At 41.1% G+C, this 20,101-nt stretch overlaps 1 protein-coding gene across 12 annotated transcripts in view; it reads right to left on the bottom strand.

Moving 5' to 3' along the window:
- Positions 1-20,101, bottom strand: part of LOC134337446 (transcription factor 12-like) — a 187,013-nt gene that overhangs the window by 60,707 nt on the left and 106,205 nt on the right. For all 12 annotated transcript variants that reach the window (XM_063032463.1, XM_063032460.1, XM_063032458.1 and 9 more), the window contains 2 exons: positions 19,116-19,251; positions 18,097-18,146 (listed from right to left, as the gene is read on the bottom strand). In XM_063032463.1, coding sequence (XP_062888533.1) covers positions 18,097-18,146; positions 19,116-19,251 — 186 coding nt within the window. The remainder of the gene's footprint in view (positions 1-18,096; positions 18,147-19,115; positions 19,252-20,101) is intronic.

Raw genomic sequence — 20,101 nt, 5'->3', positions numbered from 1 at the left:
CAATAAGATAACCCTAATCCTTAAAATTATACAGTGGATTTGGTTACTTGGGCCATCAGTTAATCAGGGCAGCTGCTTATTTGGGACCACTCTTAAAGAACAAAAACTAATCAAGAAAACAGCAAGGGTTCCCTTCCTTTTTTTTTGGGACACTGTGCCACTTAATAGGGACAGGTGACCGTTGTCTAACAGTTTCAAACTAGCATCAATTGCCTGGCCGTTAGACACAATACCATGCTTCGAGATAACAGTTTTTAAAATCGTATCTGTTGCATGTGTTTGTGTTCGAAAAGCAGTGATTTTTGGTCACAAACAATTGGTGAGAAATAAGCAGCAAGACAATTCAGAACCGATTTGTTCACTGTGGTTTCATACACTCAGGCTTGGAGATGCCAGAAATGGCTGGGAGTGAAAATGAAATAATTTCACCACTTCAACAAGTTAGTAACTATGAAGAACTTGAAGGGTTGGAAAATCATTTTGAATGTTACAATGAAAATAGAAGATTTACAGGATGTAATAATCAAAAGCATTGTTTGAAAGCAGTCCATTATCCTTACTAGGTGTCTGCACTGATTTTGTTCATTTACAGTCAATTAAAAGAACAGTAGCATACACTGGATTACTTCCTCTGTCAATAACTTTTAGACACTAACACACAGTTTTATAGTACTGTAGTAGTACTGGTAGTGTTCTAATCTGATCTCTATATCATTTAAATTATAATTTATTATTCAATTAAAGGGTAGTTTGTCTTTTCTATGCCTTTTTAACTATTTCCATGGAAGTAGCTTAACTGGGCCAAAATGTACTGGTCTCGATGTGTCCCAATTAACTGGAATCCACTGTATTTCTAATTAAGCTCTGATGGCTGCTGGTAATCCTGCATGGCAGCACACTCAAAATGTTGGAGGAACTCAGCAGGTCAGACAGAATCTATGGAAATGAATAAGCAGTCGATGTTTCTGGCTGAGACCCTTGGTCAAGACTAATTTCTGGTCCAGTAATTCTGCTCCCCACTTCTTTTCAGGATCTTTATACCATTTAACTATATTTCTCTCTTCACTACTGAAGCACCTTAAGATTACAACGTTAAATTCACCACATCAATCAACACTGCTGTCACCTAAGACTCAGTTGTCTTTTAGTAATTACAAATGCAATACAGATAATTTGCAACCAGTACCAAGATTAAAATTAATTATCAAGATCAGAGATTTCAATGGGTTGAGCAACTTTTCCTATAGTGGCTAGTGACAAGGTGTTACACATACACAACTATATCCTGTGTGACAGCACGGTAGTGTAGTGGTTAGCATAACTCTTTACAGCACCAGTAACCCAGGTTCAATTCCCACCAGTACACTATGTCTTTACTAGGCATAGTAAGGCGCTGTACGTTCTCTCCATGACTGCTTGGGTTTCCTCTCGGGTGCTCCAGTTTCCTCCCACATTCCAAAGACAGTGTGCTAGTGTGATCACTCGAGTCGAGTATGATGTTGTCCAAAGGAATTGTCTATCGGTGGGTCTTCAGGTGACTGTAGAGGGCAATCCAGGATACACCTAACATAACATTAATGGAGAATACCCATGCGTGACGTTGTTTAACATGGGGAAGCTGATACATGGGCAGCCACCATACAGTCCTGAACAGGTTGGGGTCAGGGTCCAGTGGCATGGAATGCTAGATGACTGGGGACCCTTCACTGCTGCAGGCTTCCTCTGCCTTTGTGATGTGTGCTCTTCCGCAGGCTCCACCAGTGAGGTCTTGGTTGGATCACTTTATCTGAAACATCCTCCTTGACCTTATTACCGTGGGTGATCCTAACAGGAACTAAGCTCAGACAGCATCGCTCTCAGGATCTTAAGATCTCACAAGCCTCTCCACCATGACAGTGATGACCTTCCCCAAAGACATATAGGCTAGTGAGCTGTGGGCATGCTATATTGGGGCAATTTACTTTGAACATAGCCTTTGTGGCTGCGAAGCTGGAATTCTTTTATATAATGCTAATACTAAAGTGCTGTGCAGTTTTCAGACTATGTAAAAAAATCCTGCTCAGTGCAATTGTTGATTCCCACAGCTGTAAAAAAAAAATCAGAGGGAAATTGATTGCTCTCCCATTTACTATACACATTCCTCTTACATTTGATCTTCAAGTGCAATACCTCCAGACTAAAGTGACTTTTTTCCACCCACATTTAACTGATCTCCCTCCTGCTGAATCCTTGGAAAGCTTTCCTCACTATCTGCAGCTCTGCCAACTTTTGTTTGGTCCTACCTGCAATTTTGTCCATATCATGTGTACGTGCACGCACACACACTCAAAATATCACAAGAATCAGGCGTCACAACAGTGTTGCAATTCATTGAAACCTACCAAAAGGCCTAGATAGAGTGGATGTGGACAGGATATTTCCAAGAGTGGGAGGGTCCAGGACCAGAGGACACAGCCCCACAATACAAGGACATCTCTTTGGGACAGAATTTCTTTAATTAGAGTGTGGTGAATCTATGGAATTTATTGCCACAGATGATTGTGGATGCCAGGTCATTGAGTACATTTAAAATAGAGGTTGATAGGCTCTTGATTAGTCAGGGCATCAAAGGTTATGGGGAGTATTGAGGAGAATGGGGCTGAGAGGATAACAGAGGCAGAGCAGACAATAGGACAAATGGCCTAATACAGCCCTTGTCTTATGCTTCCCACACTGATCCCTGCAATACACCACTGTACATCACAGATGTCCAGTCAGAACAATGCTCCACTACAACCCCATATTCTATGGCCAATCCAATTTAACAAGTCACTGTGGACCCTGCCTGTATTTTTATCTTGTGGATTAGTTAATAAAAAGTTTCTGTTCATAAAATGCTTGAATGTTGTTGTCAATAAGGTTAATTGGAAGCAAAATATTTTTGCAGCACAATGTACTTTTCCAAAACCTACTTCTTCCAACACCCCCCCCCCCCACCCATTAGCACTGGGATAAAAATGGTACAGGTTACCGAGCTGAATATTAATCTCGAAAAACTGACTTTTTTATAATCTGATTAAATAGCAAGCATCATGATGGGAATTGAATGATGCACATCTAATAACTCTGCCATCTGTCCATTTCTGGCACAGCCCCAGTTTCAAACACAGCTGTGTAGGAGCTATGCACGCATCACATCCCTAATAAAACTGATGAGGTGAGCAAGTCCCAACTTCCAGCAGCAGAATTTATGAAAGTCTTCATCTAAAGTGGAGGAGGATCAGTCTTCTCTGCAAGTTTGGCTTTTGTTTTTCTAGAAGTGTCAGAGACTTGGTTGGGGGAATGAAATGGTGGCATAACAGTTAATGTAACATTATTACAGTCCCAGTGACCCATGTTCAATTCCCCACCGCTGCCTATAAGGAACTTCCCATACGTTCTCCCCATGACTGCGTGGGTTTCCTCTGGGTGCTGCGGGTTTCTTCCACATTCCAAAGACATTCAAGTTAATATATTTACTGGTCACAGAGGTGTAACTGGGTGCCCTGGGCTCATTAGCCCAAATGGGCCTGTTACCGTGCTATATCTATAAATAAAATACAACTCCATGACAGTGGTGCTGTTGGTTAATTCTCTCCCCCACACTCTCAGCATGCCCAGTAGCTAATACAATGGGACATACTTTTAGGATGTTGGAGGAAAGTAAAGGGAGGAAGTCAGAGGTAGATTTTTCAAGTTCAAGACCAAGTTTAATTCAATTTTTTTTTAGACAGAGAGTAGTGAGTGTGTGGAACATGTTGCCAGGGGTGGGGATAGAGGCAGATACATTAGGGATGCACACAAAGTACAAAGCAAATTTATTATCAAAGTATGTCTGTGTCACCACATACTACCCTGAGATGCATTTTCTTGTTGGCATCCACTATGAACTAAGAAGTACAAAAGACCTCTGTGTTCTGCATCTTGTTTGATAAAGGCAAGTGTCACTTACCAATTTATTCATCTATCAATCCTACTACCTTTCTGATCAGCGGACATACCTCGAAGATCCCCATTTTTCATATTCTACCATTTCCTCCTTTCCCAGGACTTGTTTGCCTTTTCTATAATTGTCTCCCTAGTCCTCCCTTTAAAATTAACCTTCCAAATTCCACACTTCTCACAAGCAGCAGATGAACATGAGCCCACCATAGGGTGACATATACAAGAGCTCAAGGCCTGGTGCCAGGCAAATAACCTCTTCCTTAATACAACAAGGCAAAGGAGATGGTTACTGACTTCAGGAGAACTCGCACTGCTCACAGACCCCCATCAGTGGCACAAAGGTGGAAACTGAAAGCAATTTTAAACTGCTAGGAGTGCACATCACACACAACCTATCATGTACTCAGAACACAATCCTACACAGTCAAGAAAGCTCACTGATGCCTTTCTGAGGAGGCTGAAGAGAGATAGACTTTGTATATCATTACTCAAGTCATTTTACAGATGCGCAGTACAGAGCAGCCTGACAAGCTGCACCTCTTCTTGGTATAGAAATTGTTCTGTAATGGGTAGTCAAGACTGCACCAGCCTACCTGCCATCAAGGACATACATAGAAAGGTGCTGGAAAAGGGCCAGCAACATCATGAAGCATCCCACTCACCATGCTCTTGGAAAGCCTGTCCCACTTCCATCAGGGAGGAGGCTACATAGCACCCACACCAAGACAATTAGACTCAAAAAGTTATTTTCCTAAAGTAGTAAGGCTGATCAACACCTCCACCCACTAACCCACCCCTCCTACTTTATCATTTCCTGCCAGTCACCTTATGTACAGACACTCCTGTGACTAGCGTCACTTTATAGACATACAATCTATGTATAAAGCTATCATATATTTCTATTTATTGTGTTTTTAAATTATTATTATTGTGCTCTTTATCTTATTGTGTTCTTTTTTGGCGCTGCATCGGATCCAGAGTAACATTTCATTCTCCTTTACATTTGTGTACTGGAAATTACATTAAACAGTCTTCAGTGTTTTGGCAGGGCATGTCATCAGATAACAGATTTTACTTTGACTTGGAATTATATAATGGCACAATGCTGCTTTAAGAATATAAGTACTTCATTGAAGTTATGACAGAAACTTCCAAAACCTCATCTTTTCACCACAAAAGATATCTAATTACATATGTTTGCTTGTTTTGGAACTCTGAATATTAGACCATGAGATAGAAGCAGAATTAGGCCATTCAGCCCATCAAGTCTGCTCTGCCAATTTATCATGGCTGATCCATCTTCCCTCTCAACCCCATTATTATTGTCTGAAGTGGCCCTAAAACCTGTTGCAAAGGTATGCAGGCTTAAAAAATAGAAGTAATAATTTAATTGAACTATTCCTTCTCTATGCAGCCAAAGATAATAAGCAAAGTATCTACTCCATGAATAGTAGTGAAAATGAAGGAATCTGGCAACCTGTTTCACCAGTTCAACCCAAGATGGAGGTGTTAACAAGCAGTCATAGATGCCGAGAGATATCAATAAATCACTTCACCAATGTTGCATTCAACTAAACAGAAAAGGACTTCAAAACAAAATTTTTAAATTTTTTAACCAAATTCTCACAGCAACACACATAAAATGCTGGAGGAGCTCAGCAGGTCAGGCAGAATCTATGGAAAAGAGATAAAGAGTTGATGCCTTGAGTGGAGTTCCTTCATTCATGAGTCCAGAAGTAGTCTTGGCCTGAAATGTCAGTTGTTTATTCATTTCATAGATGCTGCCTGACTTGCAGAGTTGCTCCAGTTTGTGTCTGTGAGCGTGCATTGCTCTGGATTTCTAGCATCTTCAGCATCTCGTGTTATGTTGCCACATTTCCAATATGCAAATACTGTCATAAGAAAATTGCATTTTGGAAGAGTCACACTCACCACCACGCAACTGTTAACAATTTTCTAGAATGAGAGCAAGTTATCTAAAACACACTTATTGAAAACAACCACAAATTTAAAATGCTCATTACAAAATTTATTTCCGTGTTTATATAGGGCCATTTATTTGAGTATCCACATGTTACATCAAACTACAGAATGGATCTGAACAAGGAAACAGGAAAAGCTTAACTGAACTGGAAAGATGTGCAATAAATACTACACAATAAACTGTAGCTTGCCAAGTTTAACTAACCTATCCATTGCTAAGTAATCTTTTCTGTTCTTGCACTAAACTAGAACCTGTGAAATTCCACCTGAGGTAAGAAATGTAGTCTTAGGCTCCAAAAGGTCAACTATTTCCCTGCAAGGAACTTTCAAATTCTGCATAATTCCTGCAACTGTCAGTGTAACATTTCCCCGGCTGTATCGAGTCTTGCCTTACATTAACTTCATGTCTACATAGTTTTACATTCTAGATATTTCTGTCAAAATCACATTTTTCATTGGATATTATTTCCTTTGTGCACATTTCTAGTTGAAACTGCCCACTAACATTTGTCACACTACAATTACATGAGTGGTACATAAACACAAGAGATTCTGCAGATGTTGGAAATCCAGAGCAACACACACAAAATGCTGGAGGGACTTAGCAGCTCAGGCAGCATCCATGTAAAAGAATAAGGAGTCAACTTTTTCGGCTGAGACCCTTCTTCAGGACTATAGAGGAAGGGGAAAAAAGCCAGAATAAGCAGGTGGAGGGGGAAGGAGTACAAGTACAGGTGATCGGTGAGACCAGGTGAGGGGGAAGGTGGCATGAACTGAGAAAGCTGGCAGGTGATAGGTGGAAATGGTAAAGTGTTGAAGAAGGAATATTCCAATTAATTATCCCCTCATTTCCAAAACGGCAACTTGAAAAGTAAAACAAAAATCTGAAAACAAGAATGTACGAGTTTTTAACAAGAAAGAACAAAGTGATTTTTATCTATTCTGGTCCAATTATAGCAGCTCTAATTTCATTTTAATTCCTTGCTTTAGTCATCCATTGGTGATACTTACACAATCCTGTATTTTCTGGATACCTCTCCAACGTGAACTAGATGGCCTCTTCTGCAGGTTACTTCAATGCAAGTACAGCTGACTCCAGCATGTATGAATAATATTTCTTTCTACATGGGAAGCACTGAATTTCAGAGGACGTTGAAAACGAGTCAATATTTACATGGGGAACTTAGATGCATTGGAAAATACATTTGGCGAAGTAATCTCTGTGAGACTAATAAAACAAGATAAACTACTTCATCCCAAAGTTACAGCATTTTTCCACCAATTTCCGAGCATATTCAACCATACTCCAAGATGATATTCCACACCAATAGATGAGAAATACAATGCTTCTCATAAAAACTAAGGCCAGAGTTAATAAATGCGCAATATACGTGATGCACCGTTGTGCCTCAGCATGGACTATCACGTTAATATACTCACCAGGGACCAATAATGAAAGATAATCTCACCCTATCCTACTCAACTGTGTCACTAGAGAACAGCACAAAACAATACCTGAACTGTAAGTACACGCCAGTCCCCCTTAATTGTCACTTCAACTAGTTATGAAGTAAACACGCTGGAGGATGCTAAAGGAGATTTTGAGGGGTGGGTTGGGGACCTATAGAGAGAGGGCCGCTGGGGCACCGATATGCCACATGGCATAAACAAAACACACTTTAATACTGGAACAGTTAAGTGAAAATTCTCGTGCCAAGCATTTTGTACTCATAGAAGAAACATACAATTTACTGACATGCGTTTAAAGACTGAGTTGAAGGAAGGGCTGCAAATAAAAGTCTCACAAACTTTTAATCAGAATCAGAATTGACCTATGTCATGAAATATTTTGTTTTGCAGCAATACATTGCAATATAAAGAAAAATTATAAATTGAAATAAGATATGCATAAAAATTAAGAAAGCAGCACAAAAAGAGCAGAAAAAAACAGAGGAAGTATTCATGGGTTCATTGTCCATTCAGAAATTTGATGACGGAGGGGAAGAAACCATTCCTAAAATATTGAGCGTGCATCTTCAGGCTCCTGAAGTGTACAATGAAACTCCTTAGAATTCAATGAAATTTATTGTATCCTAGCCTTTTGACACTCAAGAGCTGGGTGAGGGGCGAGAGGCTGATAGGGACAGGAAAAGTTTTCCCCACCACTGAACACATTTACAAGAAGTGCTGCCACAAGAAAGCAGCATCCATCATCAAGGACCCCACCATCCAGGACATGCTCTCTTCTCGCTGCTGCTATCGGGAAGGAAGTAAAAGAGCCTTAGGTCCCACACCACCAAGTTCAGTAACAGTTATTATCTTTTAATCATCAGGTTCCTGAACCCATGTGGATAACTTTACTCACCTTGACTCTGACTGATTCCACAACCTGTGGACTCATTTTCAAGAACTCTGCAACTCAGTCTTCAACATTATTTTTTTTTGCATTTGCACAGTTTGTCTTTTCCACATTGGATATTAGTCTTAGCTTGTGTGTAGTTTTTCACTGATCCTATTATATTTCTTTGTTCTACTGTGAATGCACGCAAGAAAATGAATTTCATCTGCATACTTTAATAATAAATTTACTTTGAATTTTGAAGTGGTATAACATACAAGGATCAAGGTGGTAGGAGGTGTGACTAGTCTCAGAAGCTTATATGGAGACACACAAGACTGCAGATGTTGTCATCAAAAGCAAAGAGAAGAAATGGCTTGAGAAATTCAGATCAAGCAGCATCTCTGGAGGCAGAGTATTGCATGATATTTTGGATTGAGACAATAGCTTTATTTAAAAGATTAAAGATGAGTTTAATTTGTCACATGTACATCAAAACATATCGTGGAATGTGTCATTTGCTCAAATCGCATCAGGGAGCATCGTGCTGATCAGCCTGCAAGTGTTGTCACACTTCCAGTTCCAACAACGACTAACCGTAGACGCATATCTTTGGAATGTGTAAGGAAACTGGAGTGCACGGGGAAACGCACTTGGTCATGGGAAGAACGTACAGACTACTTATAGAATCAAACCCCAATCTTATAGCTGGTGATATAAAGCATTGTACTAACTGCTACACTACCATGCTGCCTACTTATCCTACTATTCCTGGTAAGTCACAACCAGGGGTTCACAACCTAGGGTTCACGGACCCCTCGGTTACCGGTAGGGGTCCATGACATAAAAAAGGCTGGGTACCCCTAGCCTAGACCCAAATGCCCATTTTCCAGGTTAAACAAACCAGTTATTATTAACTTGCATTTAACAACTGCTGGTATTTAAAATCATGTTAATAATTTCTTTTAAGAAAAATCTTAAAAGAATATAATGCACAAATAGCACTTTATAAATGCCCTTTCAAAATTCTTAGTCATGCAAAGTCATCTTGCAGTCCTGCAGCCTGATGCAGGGTTTCGACCTGAAATGTCATCAAATTCTTTCCTCCCACAGGCGCTTCTTGACCTGCTGAATTCTTCCAGCAGATTGTTTGAATACAAGTTTCATCATGGGAGTTATTTTAGAAAATAAACTAATGGCTTAAATATTGCAGTCAGTGCATTCCAAAACATATTATTGTGTTGGAATCAACAATGCTATAGGATTAAAATATCCATGAAAGTGCTTAGGAAGATTAACCCAGCTGCAGAACTGAATGAACAATAAGGTACAAGAGTCTCAGGACTCATACCACCAGGTTTAGAAACAGTTACTACCCCTTGACATCAGGCTCTTGAACCAAAGGCTCTTCACTCATCTTCACTTGTCCCATCATTTAAATGTTCCCACAATCTATGGACTCACTTTCAAGGACTCTTCGTCTCATCTTCTCGATATTTATTGCTCATTTATTTATTATTAATTCTGTCTTCTGCACTCTGGTTGAATGCCCTGGTCTTTCATTTTGTTACGGTTATTATTTTATAGATTAAGTATCCCCACAAGAAAATGAATCTCAGGGTTTTATATGGTGACATATATGTACTTTGATAATAAATTAATTTGAACTTTGAAATAGGAAATGCAAAAACAAGCCTGTCACTTCTTTTCCGGAGCTCATACAGAAGGACATGTTTTCCCTCTTTCTCACTCAAGCTACAGCTGTTGATAAAAAAAGGTTCTAATGTAGTGGTACAAAGCAATACCACAAAGTGACCTTTCAATTAAACTCTGCAAGGTTTAATTCCTGTAGATATAACCAATGCCAAGGAAAAACAGAGCTTAACAGGATAAACCATGAACTTGCAAATACTCTCCAAAATGGTATTGACTGCTTCATTTTTAAGAGGTCACCCACCTTGGGAAAGAAAGTAATGAATGTCAAACAGCACAAGGCAAATTAATGAAAAATGCCACTGAATATACAACATGCCCCATTATCTAGGTTTTAGCATAAATTCTTCCCACCGAAAGTGACTAAATGCTTTAGTTTCCTCTATTTTCTCATCACAGGCTATGACACAGCACCATTTTTATGCAGGTTTTTCATTTACACAAGAGACTTTGAAGATGCTAGAAATCCAGAGAAACACACACTAAATGCTGGAGGAACTCAGCAGGTAAGGAAGCATCTATGGAGAGAAATGACCAGTTGATGTTTCAGTATGAGACCCTTTGCTTTAGTGCTTTGATAACAGAGACTGGGGAAGAGCATACAAACTTTTCTTAAAACAAGTGTGGTCAATGGAAATTTAGAAGGTAAAGCAAGCACTTGAAATCAGAGGGAAAAAGACCAGGTGGAAAATAGGGATTACTTTCAAAGAAAAACAACAGGAATTCTGCAGATGCTGGAAATTCAAGCAACATACATCAAAGTTGCTGGTGAACGCAGCAGGCCAAGCAGCATCTATAGGAAGAGGCGCAGTCGACGTTTCAGGCCGAGACCCTTCGTCAGGACTAACTGAAGGAAGAGTGAGTAAGGGATTTGAAAGCTGGAGGGGGAGGGGGAGATGCAAAATGATAGGAGAAGACAGGAGGGAGAGGGATAGAGCCGAGAGCTGGACAGGTGATAGGCAAAAGGGGATACGAGAGGATCATGGGACAGGAGGTCCGGGAAGAAAGACGGGGGGGGGGGTGACCCAGAGGATGGGCAAGAGGTATATTCAGAGGGACAGAGGGAGAAAAAGGAGAGTGAGAGAAAGAATGTGTGCATAAAAATGAGTACCAGCTGGGGTACGAGGGGGAGGTGGGGCCTAGCGGAAGTTAGAGAAGTCAATGTTCATGCCATCAGGTTGGAGGCTACCCAGACGGAATATAAGGTGTTGTTCCTCCAACCTGAGTGTGGCTTCATCTTTACAGTAGAGGAGGCCGTGGATAGACATGTCAGAATGGGAATGGGATGTGGAATTAAAATGTGTGGCCACTGGGAGATCCTGCTTTCTCTGGCGGACAGAGCGTAGATGTTCAGCAAAGCGGTCTCCCAGTCTGCGTCGGGTCTCACCAATATATAAAAGGCCACATCGGGAGCACCGGACGCAGTATATCACCCCAGTCGACTCACAGGTGAAGTGATGCCTCACCTGGAAGGACTGTTTGGGGCCCTGAATGGTGGTAAGGGAGGAAGTGTAAGGGCATGTGTAGCACTTGTTCCGCTTACACGGATAAGTGCCAGGAGGGAGATCAGTGGGGAGGGATGGGGGGGACGAATGGACAAGGGAGTCGTGTAGGGAGCGATCCCTGCGGAATGCAGAGAGAGGGGGGGAGGGAAAGATGTGCTTAGTGGTGGGATCCCGTTGGAGGTGGCGGAAGTTACGGAGAATAATATGTTGGACCCGGAGGCTGGTGGGGTGGTAGGTGAGGACCAGGGGAACCCTATTCCTAGTGGGGTGGTGGGAGGATGGAGTGAGAGCAGATGTACGTGAAATGGAGGAGATGCGTTTAAGAGCAGAGTTGATAGTGGAGGAAGGGAAGCCCCTTTCTTTAAAAAATGAAGACATCTCCCTCGTCCTAGAATGAAAAGCCTCATCCTGAGAGCAGATGCGGCGGAGACGGAGGAATTGCGAGAAGGGGATGGCGTTTTTGCAAGAGACAGGGTGAGAAGAGGAATAGTCCAGATAGCTGTGAGAGTCAGTAGGCTTATAGTAGACATCAGTGGATAAGCTATCTCCAGAGACAGAGACAGAAAGATCTAGAAAGGGGAGGGAGGTGTCGGAAATAGACCAGGTAAACTTGAGGGCAGGGTGAAAGTTGGAGGCAAAGTTAATAAAGTCAACGAGTTCTGCATGCGTGCAGGAAGCAGCGCCAATGCAGTCGTCGATATAGCGAAGGAAAAGTGGGGGACAGATACCAGAATAGGCACGGAACATAGATTGTTCCACAAACCCAACAAAAAGGCAGGCATAGCTAGGACCCATACGGGTGCCCATAGCTACACCTTTAGTTTGGAGGAAATGGGAGGAGCAAAAGGAGAAATTATTAAGAGTAAGGACTAATTCCGCTAGACGGAGCAGAGTGGTGGTAGAGGGGAACTGATTAGGTCTGGAATCCAAAAAGAAGCGTAGAGCTTTGAGACCTTCCTGATGGGGGATGGAAGTATATAAGGACTGGACATCCATGGTGAAAATAAAGCGGTGGGGGCCAGGGAACTTAAAATCATCGAAAAGTTTAAGAGCGTGAGAAGTGTCACGAACATAGGTCGGAAGGGATTGAACAAGGGGTGATAAAACAGTGTCGAGGTATTACTTTCAAAGACATAGATTTAGTTTTTCCATTTTATGAACCTTGGTACTAAAATCAAGATCCATTTTAAATGACTTGTGGCCCCCTCCCTTACAGAAACTAGTAATTTTTCCACTTCTGTTAGGGAAGCAGACACAATGGGCTGAATGCCTAATTCTGCTCCTATGTCTTATGGCCTTGTTACCAAGGTAGGAATGCAAATTTTCAAATTCAAATGCAGCTACAAGGCTGTATGATAAAATACTTGGGATGGTATTTTAGCCTTTACAATGGAAAGGACTACATTGATTAAGAGCATAGAAACATAGAAAACCTACAGCACAATACAGGCCCCTTGGCCCACAAAACTGAGTCGAACATGTCCTTACCTTAGAAATTACCTAGGGTTACCCTTAACCCTCTATTTTTCAGAGCTCCACGTACCTGTCCAGGAGTCTCTTAAAAGACCCTATCGTATCCACCTCCACCACTGTCGCCGGCAGCCCATTCCACGCACTCACCACTCTCTGCATAAAAATCTTACCCCTGACATCTTCTCTGTACCTACTTCTAAGCACCTTAAAACTGTGCCCTCTTGTGCTAACCATTCCAGCCCTGGGAAAAAGCCTCTGACTATCCACACGATCAATGCCTCTCATCATCTTAAACACCTCAATCAGGTCACCTCTCAACATCCATCGCTCCAAGGAAAAAAGGCTGAATTCACTCAATCTATTCTCACAAGGCACGCTCCCCAATCCAGGCAACATCCTTTCTATGGTTTCCACATCATTCCTGTAGTGAGGCGACCAGAACTGAGCACAGTACTCCAAGTGGGGTCTGACCAGGGTCCTAAATAACTGCAACATTACATCTCGGCTCCTAAACTCAATCCCCCGATTGATGAAGGCCAACGCACCGTATGCTTTCTTACCCACAGAGTCAACCTGCGCAACAGCTTTGAGTGTCCTATGGACTCAGACTCCAAGATCCCTCTGATCCTTCTGATACTATATTCTGCCATCATTTGACCTACCAAAATGAACCACCTCACACTTAACTGGGTTGAACTCCAGCTGCCATTTCTCAGCCCAGTTTTGCATCCTATCAATGTCCCGCTGTAACCATTGACAGCCTTCCACACAATCCACAAACCCCCAACCTTTGTGTCATCAGCAAATTTACTAACCCATCCCTCCACTTCCTCATCCAGGTCATCTATAAAAATCATGAAGAGCAGGGGTCCCAGAACAGATCCCTGAGGCACACCACTGGTCACTGACCTCCATGCAGAATATGACCCATCTACAACCACTCTTTCCCTTCTGTGGGCAAGCCAGTTCTGGATCCACAAAGCAATGTCTCCTTGGATCCCATGCCTCCTTACTTTCTCAATAAGTCTTGCATGGGGCACCTTGTCAAATGCCTTGCTGAAATCCATATACACTACGTTTACAGCTCTACCTTCATCAATGTGTTTAGTCACATCCTCAGAACTGCATGTTCAATGAATCAGAACATCACATGCAGTAGCGGGGAGGTGGCACAGTAGCACAATGTTGTTACAGTGCTAGCAGACTGGGTTCAATTTCTGCCTCTGCCTATAAGGAGTTTGTATGTTCTTCCCATGATTGTGTGGGTTTCCTCCAGGTGCTCCAGTTTCCTCTCACATTCCAAAGATGTACCAGTTAGGGTCAGTGAATTGTGGGCATGCTATGTTGGTGTCTGAAGCATGGCAATAGTTGTGGGCTGCCCAACACATCCTGGATGATTCTCTTTTTTGAAAATGATGTATTTCACAGCGTGTTTTGGTGTACTTATGACAAATTAAGATAATTTTTATCTCTTTCGTGCTATAAATCAAACTGCACGAGCTTCACAAGGAAATATTAAGGCACATGAATAAAATATGTGTGAAAGAAATAGCTTTTGAGGAGTACTTTGTTTTTGAAAAGAGCAGTGAAATGAAGAGCGTGACCTGCAACTTGCGCTCCTGGACCGGCTGCAGCAATGAACTGGTTTGCTGGCTGTGGACTCACTTTCGTGAACTTCATTCCATGTGTTGTTTACTTTTTACTGTTTGCACGATTTGTTCTTTTTGCACACACTGGGTGTTTGACTGTCTTTTTTAAAAATGGGTTCTACTGTGTTTTTTTGTTTTTGTGGCTGCCTGCAAGAAGATGAATCTCAAGGTTGCATACAGTATACATACTTTGATAATAAACGTACTTTGAGCTTTGAAGAGCAGTGGGGAAGTCCTGAGAACAAAGTCGAGGGTTTAAGTGGTGGAGTAATTATTTATTTATTGGTATACAGCGTGGAATTGACCCTTCCGACCCCTCGAGTAATGCCACCTAGAAACCCCCCAGTTTTAATCCTGGCCTAATCATAGTACATTTACCATGACCAATTAACCTACCGACTGATATGGCTTTGGACTATGGGAGGAAACCCATGTGGTTACAGGAGAATGTACAAACTCCTTAGAAGCAACTGTGGGATTAGAGAGTCAGGAGACCAGAAAGCGCAGCTATCCCAGAATTATAAACTCACGACAGACTAGTTGGCCTATTGTGTTTGTGCCAGATTAGAGGGATGGACGATGAGAGAAAGAATATGACCATGGACGAATTCAAAAACAGGGAATTTGGTCTTTCCACCTCCTTAAAATAATGACATTAAATACTATTGAATAATTTCCTCGCTTTTCTCTTCAGTTTTGTTTCTTTCTAATTTTTGATTATTAGATTGTCACCTGGTTGATAACCAAAGGTGAGCATCATAAAACAGTTTTTGTTCCTTCATTAGGGCTTTTCATTTTAAATAACCTCCTTCAGAATTTTGCAAAACTTTGACAGTCAAGATTCTGCTGCAATATTTTCCCTCTGAAAATTAATGAACATTACAGTGAAGTTGTAATGGTTGCTGTGGTGAAATTGTCCGTTTGAAGGAGCAATCTAATTAATCTCATTTCCCCCACACATGACAAAATGCTCCACTTCCAAATATTTACCTAATTTCTTCTAAAAAAAGTACTGAATTTGTTTCTACCTTTCTTTCAGGGTGTGCATTCCAAACAATCATGTAAAATTAACCTTTTCTCTGGTTCACTTAATATTCATCTAAAAATAAACCAATATTTGATCCAGTTGTAAAAACCACTGCAATACTATCAATAAGGTTCTTTAAAATGTCTGCTGAAATAAGGCTGTGAGAATCTCTTGTTTGCCAATATGATGACCTACAATGTCTCTCTCCCCCATTGTGGAAAAAAAAGTTTTGAGGAGTACTGCAATTTGAGGCCACCCTCATGGTGAAGGAGCAACACTCTACATTTCATCTGGGTAGCTTCCAACCTGAAGGCATGAATATCCATCAAAGTTGCTAGTGAACGCAACGGGCCAGGCAGCATCTCTAGGAAGAGGTACAGTCGACGTTTCAGGCCAAGACCCTTCGAACTGACCCTGACGAAGGGTCTCGGCCTGAAACGTCAACTGTACCTCTTCCTAGAGATGCTGCCTGGTCTGCTGCGTTCACCAGCAACTTTGACGTGTGTTGCTTGAATTTCCAGCGTTGAATATCCATTTCTGTTTCTGGTAAAAAAAATATATATTTCCCTCCCACTCCCCTCTTCTTCTATTCCCCACTTTGGTCTTTTACCTTTTCTCACCAGCCTATCACTCACTCCGGGTCCTCTCCTCCTCCTTTTTCTCCTATGGTCCATTCTCTTCTCCTTCTAGATTCCTTCTTCTCCAGCTCTTTACCTTTCCCACCCACTTGGCTTCATCGATCACCTTCTAGCTAGTCCTCCTTCCTCTCTCCCCACCTTTTTATTCTGGCATCTTCCCCCTTCCTTTCCAGCCCTGAAAAAGGATCTCGGCCAGAAATGTCAACTGTTTATTTATTTCCATAGATGCTGCCTGACCTGCTGAGTTCCTCCAGCATTTTGTGAGAGTTGCTTTGGTTTTCCAGCATCTGCACACTTTCTCATTGTTTATGAGTTATTTTTGAAGCATAGCTTAGCTTTTTGAGCACAGTGAGTTTAAACAGTCTTATTTAGAATTCTCACACAAACTAAAGTTTAACATGGCCTCGAAACCACAATTATCAAGAGGTCAGGGTATTAAATTCCCAATTTAATGTGCCTAAGCAAGAGAACATATATATAAAAAAAACTCTTTGCTTGTCTCCTGGAACAAGTTCAAGTCTTAACCTATTGTTCAGTCTCTGTCTCCAGAGTCAAGCTACTAATGCGGCTTTCAAAAGCATCTAAACTCCCAGGAGTGTACTTGTATACTTACGTTTTAAGATAGCAGAGATTTAAAGTTTCTGAATAAAAACATGCTCATTTCTTAAAGGCAGCTACCTTTTTCAATGTTAAGATTTTCCCATTCTCTTTATTTCAACCAAACACCAGCAAACCAAGCACTTTCCAGAGTCTCTCTCCAGCTCAATAGTAGTATTGTATTGATTTAGACATACAGTGCAAAACAGGCTCTTTCCGCCTGTGAGCTGCACTAGCCAGTAATCCACCTATTTAACACTGGCCTAATCCCAGGACAATTTACAATGACCAATTTATCTGCTAACTGGTACGTCTTTGGATTGTGGGAAACAACCAGAGCACCTGGAGGAAACCCACATGGTCCGTGGGGAAAACATAAAAACTCCTTACAGAAGGTGCCACAGTTGAACTTGAAACCCTGAAATGCCCTGCGCTAACCGTGGTACCCAGAAGTAGTCACCATAGTAGTTGAGTACAATGTTCTCCTATGGGGTTGCCTATTGGTGGGTCGTTCAGGTGGCTGTGAAGCCTAATGCATGGTCAGCCATCACATGATCTTTGACAGATCGGGGTCACGGTCCAGTGGCATGGAATGTACAACAACTGAGGACCCTTCACTGCTGTAGCCTTCCACTGCCTTCACTACCAGTGTGATGTGTCATCATCGTTTGCCAGCCACACCTCTGAGCTGTCTGCTGGATCTCTCTTAGTCTGGAATATACCCTTGTCCTTACCAACGTGGGTGACCCTACTGGGAGCTAAGCAGCAGATGGCTAAACTCCAAATGGCATCACTCTTGGGATATCAGGAACTCACAAGCCTTTCCACCACGGCGAGGTGATGATCCTCGGGGAAGCTAGCTCATACTTCTTACAACATGGAAAAGGAGTCCAATATTTTTTCCATGTGTTTTCTTAAGAACATTAAGTTTTGATACTACAACAGTAAGCAATGTGTAGGGGAACAAACTTACTTCATTTATTTAGTGGAAAATAAACATTCATGCAGCCTGCTAACAAGCTATACAAGAATATTTTAAAGATTGCTAGCTTTATTAAGAACTTACAAGTACAACTCAAAATGGAAGTAGTCAAAGGCTTTCAGCCACTTTGCTTGCAAGCAAATGAGATACTTTCACTATTTTTAGTTTTAGAATTTACTATTGTTTTGAAAAAATTAGAATTGTTAAAATAATTAACAAAAGGCTTACCGAAGAAGGCAGGCCAGGAGGCACCTTTCTTACTTTCTTGGGCTGGGATTCTAAAAATGTGAACGAAGATCCAAAATTATTATAACAGTCATAAACAGGAATTGAAGTTTTTAAATCAAGTAATAATATAATTTAGAAGAATAATCCACTGAACAAAAGATAAGAGAATGCAAAAGAGAGAGAGAGAGATAAGATACAGGGTTACTGAATGCCATAATGCATTCATCAGATATCTCAGGAAAGGTAAAAAAAAAAATCACCTTTTAAATAACCAAGATTTAAATCTATATAAAGCTAAAGGAAATGCATTCCAGACAGAACAGATGCCCAGTAATGATTACAAGAAGATTTGGCAATCTGATCAAATTGATATGATAAACCACATTTCAGTTACAAGGATCAACTTTACTTGCCATATACATTTACATGTATTAGGAATTTGCTGTGGTATGTTGTTCAGGGTGCAACATTCAACAAAACACAACAAAATTTAAAAATTATAATAAAGAATTATATAGAAAATAAAGTTAGAGGTTAAAGTACAGGTATAGAATAAAATACATAAATATCAGCATGTATTTACAATGCAAATAGCATTATAAAAAGTGGTTTAAAGTGTTTACCATGCAGTGACTGGGGTAACAGATGGAGGGGGTTGGGGGGGAGAAATTTATGTCACAAGGTGAAAAATCATGGCTTTTTCCTCATAACTATTTAACTGAAAAAAAAACTAGAAAGGATGGACACAAGAGATTCTGCAGATGCTGAAAATCCACAGCAACACAAAATGCTAGTGGAATTCAGCATGTCAGGCGGCATCTATGGAAATGTTTATTCTGTAAACATTCACACTGCTCATTCATTTCCAGAGAAGCTGCCTGACCTGCTGAAATCCTCCAGCCATTTGTGGAGAGAGGATGGAGCTAATTTTCAATTTCTAAACAGAATTACTCAGGTGGTCACATAGGAACACCAAGAACACACTGTAATATAACAGAAGACAACATTGGTGATGTTACCTAGACTAGTTGGTTCTTGCACTGGCCTTCTGCGAGGGTTACTGGCAAAGGGGTAATACTGGGAGCTAGGTTTGACTCCAGTCGGTGACATTGTTCCCGAATTGGCCATTCCCATTTCAGAATTCATAAAAGTTCCCTGCATCATAAAATAAACAAACCCACAATTAACCCAATCATAAACACAAGAGATTTTGCAGATGCTGGAAACCTTGAGCAACATGAAGTGCTGGAGGAACTCAGTAGGTCAGGCAGCATCTATGGAGAGGAATAAGCAGTAGCTATTTTGGGCTGAGACTTCAACTGTTTATTCCTCTCTACAGATGCTGCCCATTCTGCTGAACTCCTTCTGCATCTTACGTATGCTATTAGTTCCAATCGCCCAGGATTATAAAATACACATAGGGAAAATAAAGGATTAAAAAATTTGCATCTATTTTAACATGTAATCTATTTATAATTTCTCACATCACACGAAAATTCAAATTTATTGGCAATTGACTGTACATACATTCAGCCAAAATGAAACAACATTCCCCTGTACCAACGCAGCACATAAAACAAATTAAGTATTACCATAAATAAGTTAATAAAATATAATTCAAAGTGCATACAGTGCACAGCACAGGTAAACAGTAAACAATACAGCAAATAGTAAACACCTTGCTGTCCTAGTGACGAGACCTCAGGGGTGGCCAGGTATTCATTAATCTCACAGCCTGAGGGAAGAAGCTGTCTGGAAGTCCTAGCCCTGACGCTCCTGTACCTCCTTCCTGACGGTAGTGGGTCAAAGAGATTGTGGGATAGATGATAGGGATCCTTAACAATGCTTTAGGCCTTTCGCATACAACATCCAGATCTGAGATTTTAGATGAGAGCTTCAGTGAGCCCTGATCATGGCCATCTGCCTGAAAATTTCTGACAGCCACATTTGAAAGAACAAATTTCTTAAGCTGCAGTTGGAGTCACACAGCATGTAGAAGAAGGAA

Source organism: Mobula hypostoma, chromosome 24 (assembly GCF_963921235.1).
Source record: "Mobula hypostoma chromosome 24, sMobHyp1.1, whole genome shotgun sequence".
Classification (NCBI taxonomy): domain Eukaryota; kingdom Metazoa; phylum Chordata; class Chondrichthyes; order Myliobatiformes; family Myliobatidae; genus Mobula; species Mobula hypostoma.
The sequence above is the reverse complement of the archived record's forward strand: the minus strand, read 5'-3'. Positions and strand labels throughout refer to the sequence as shown.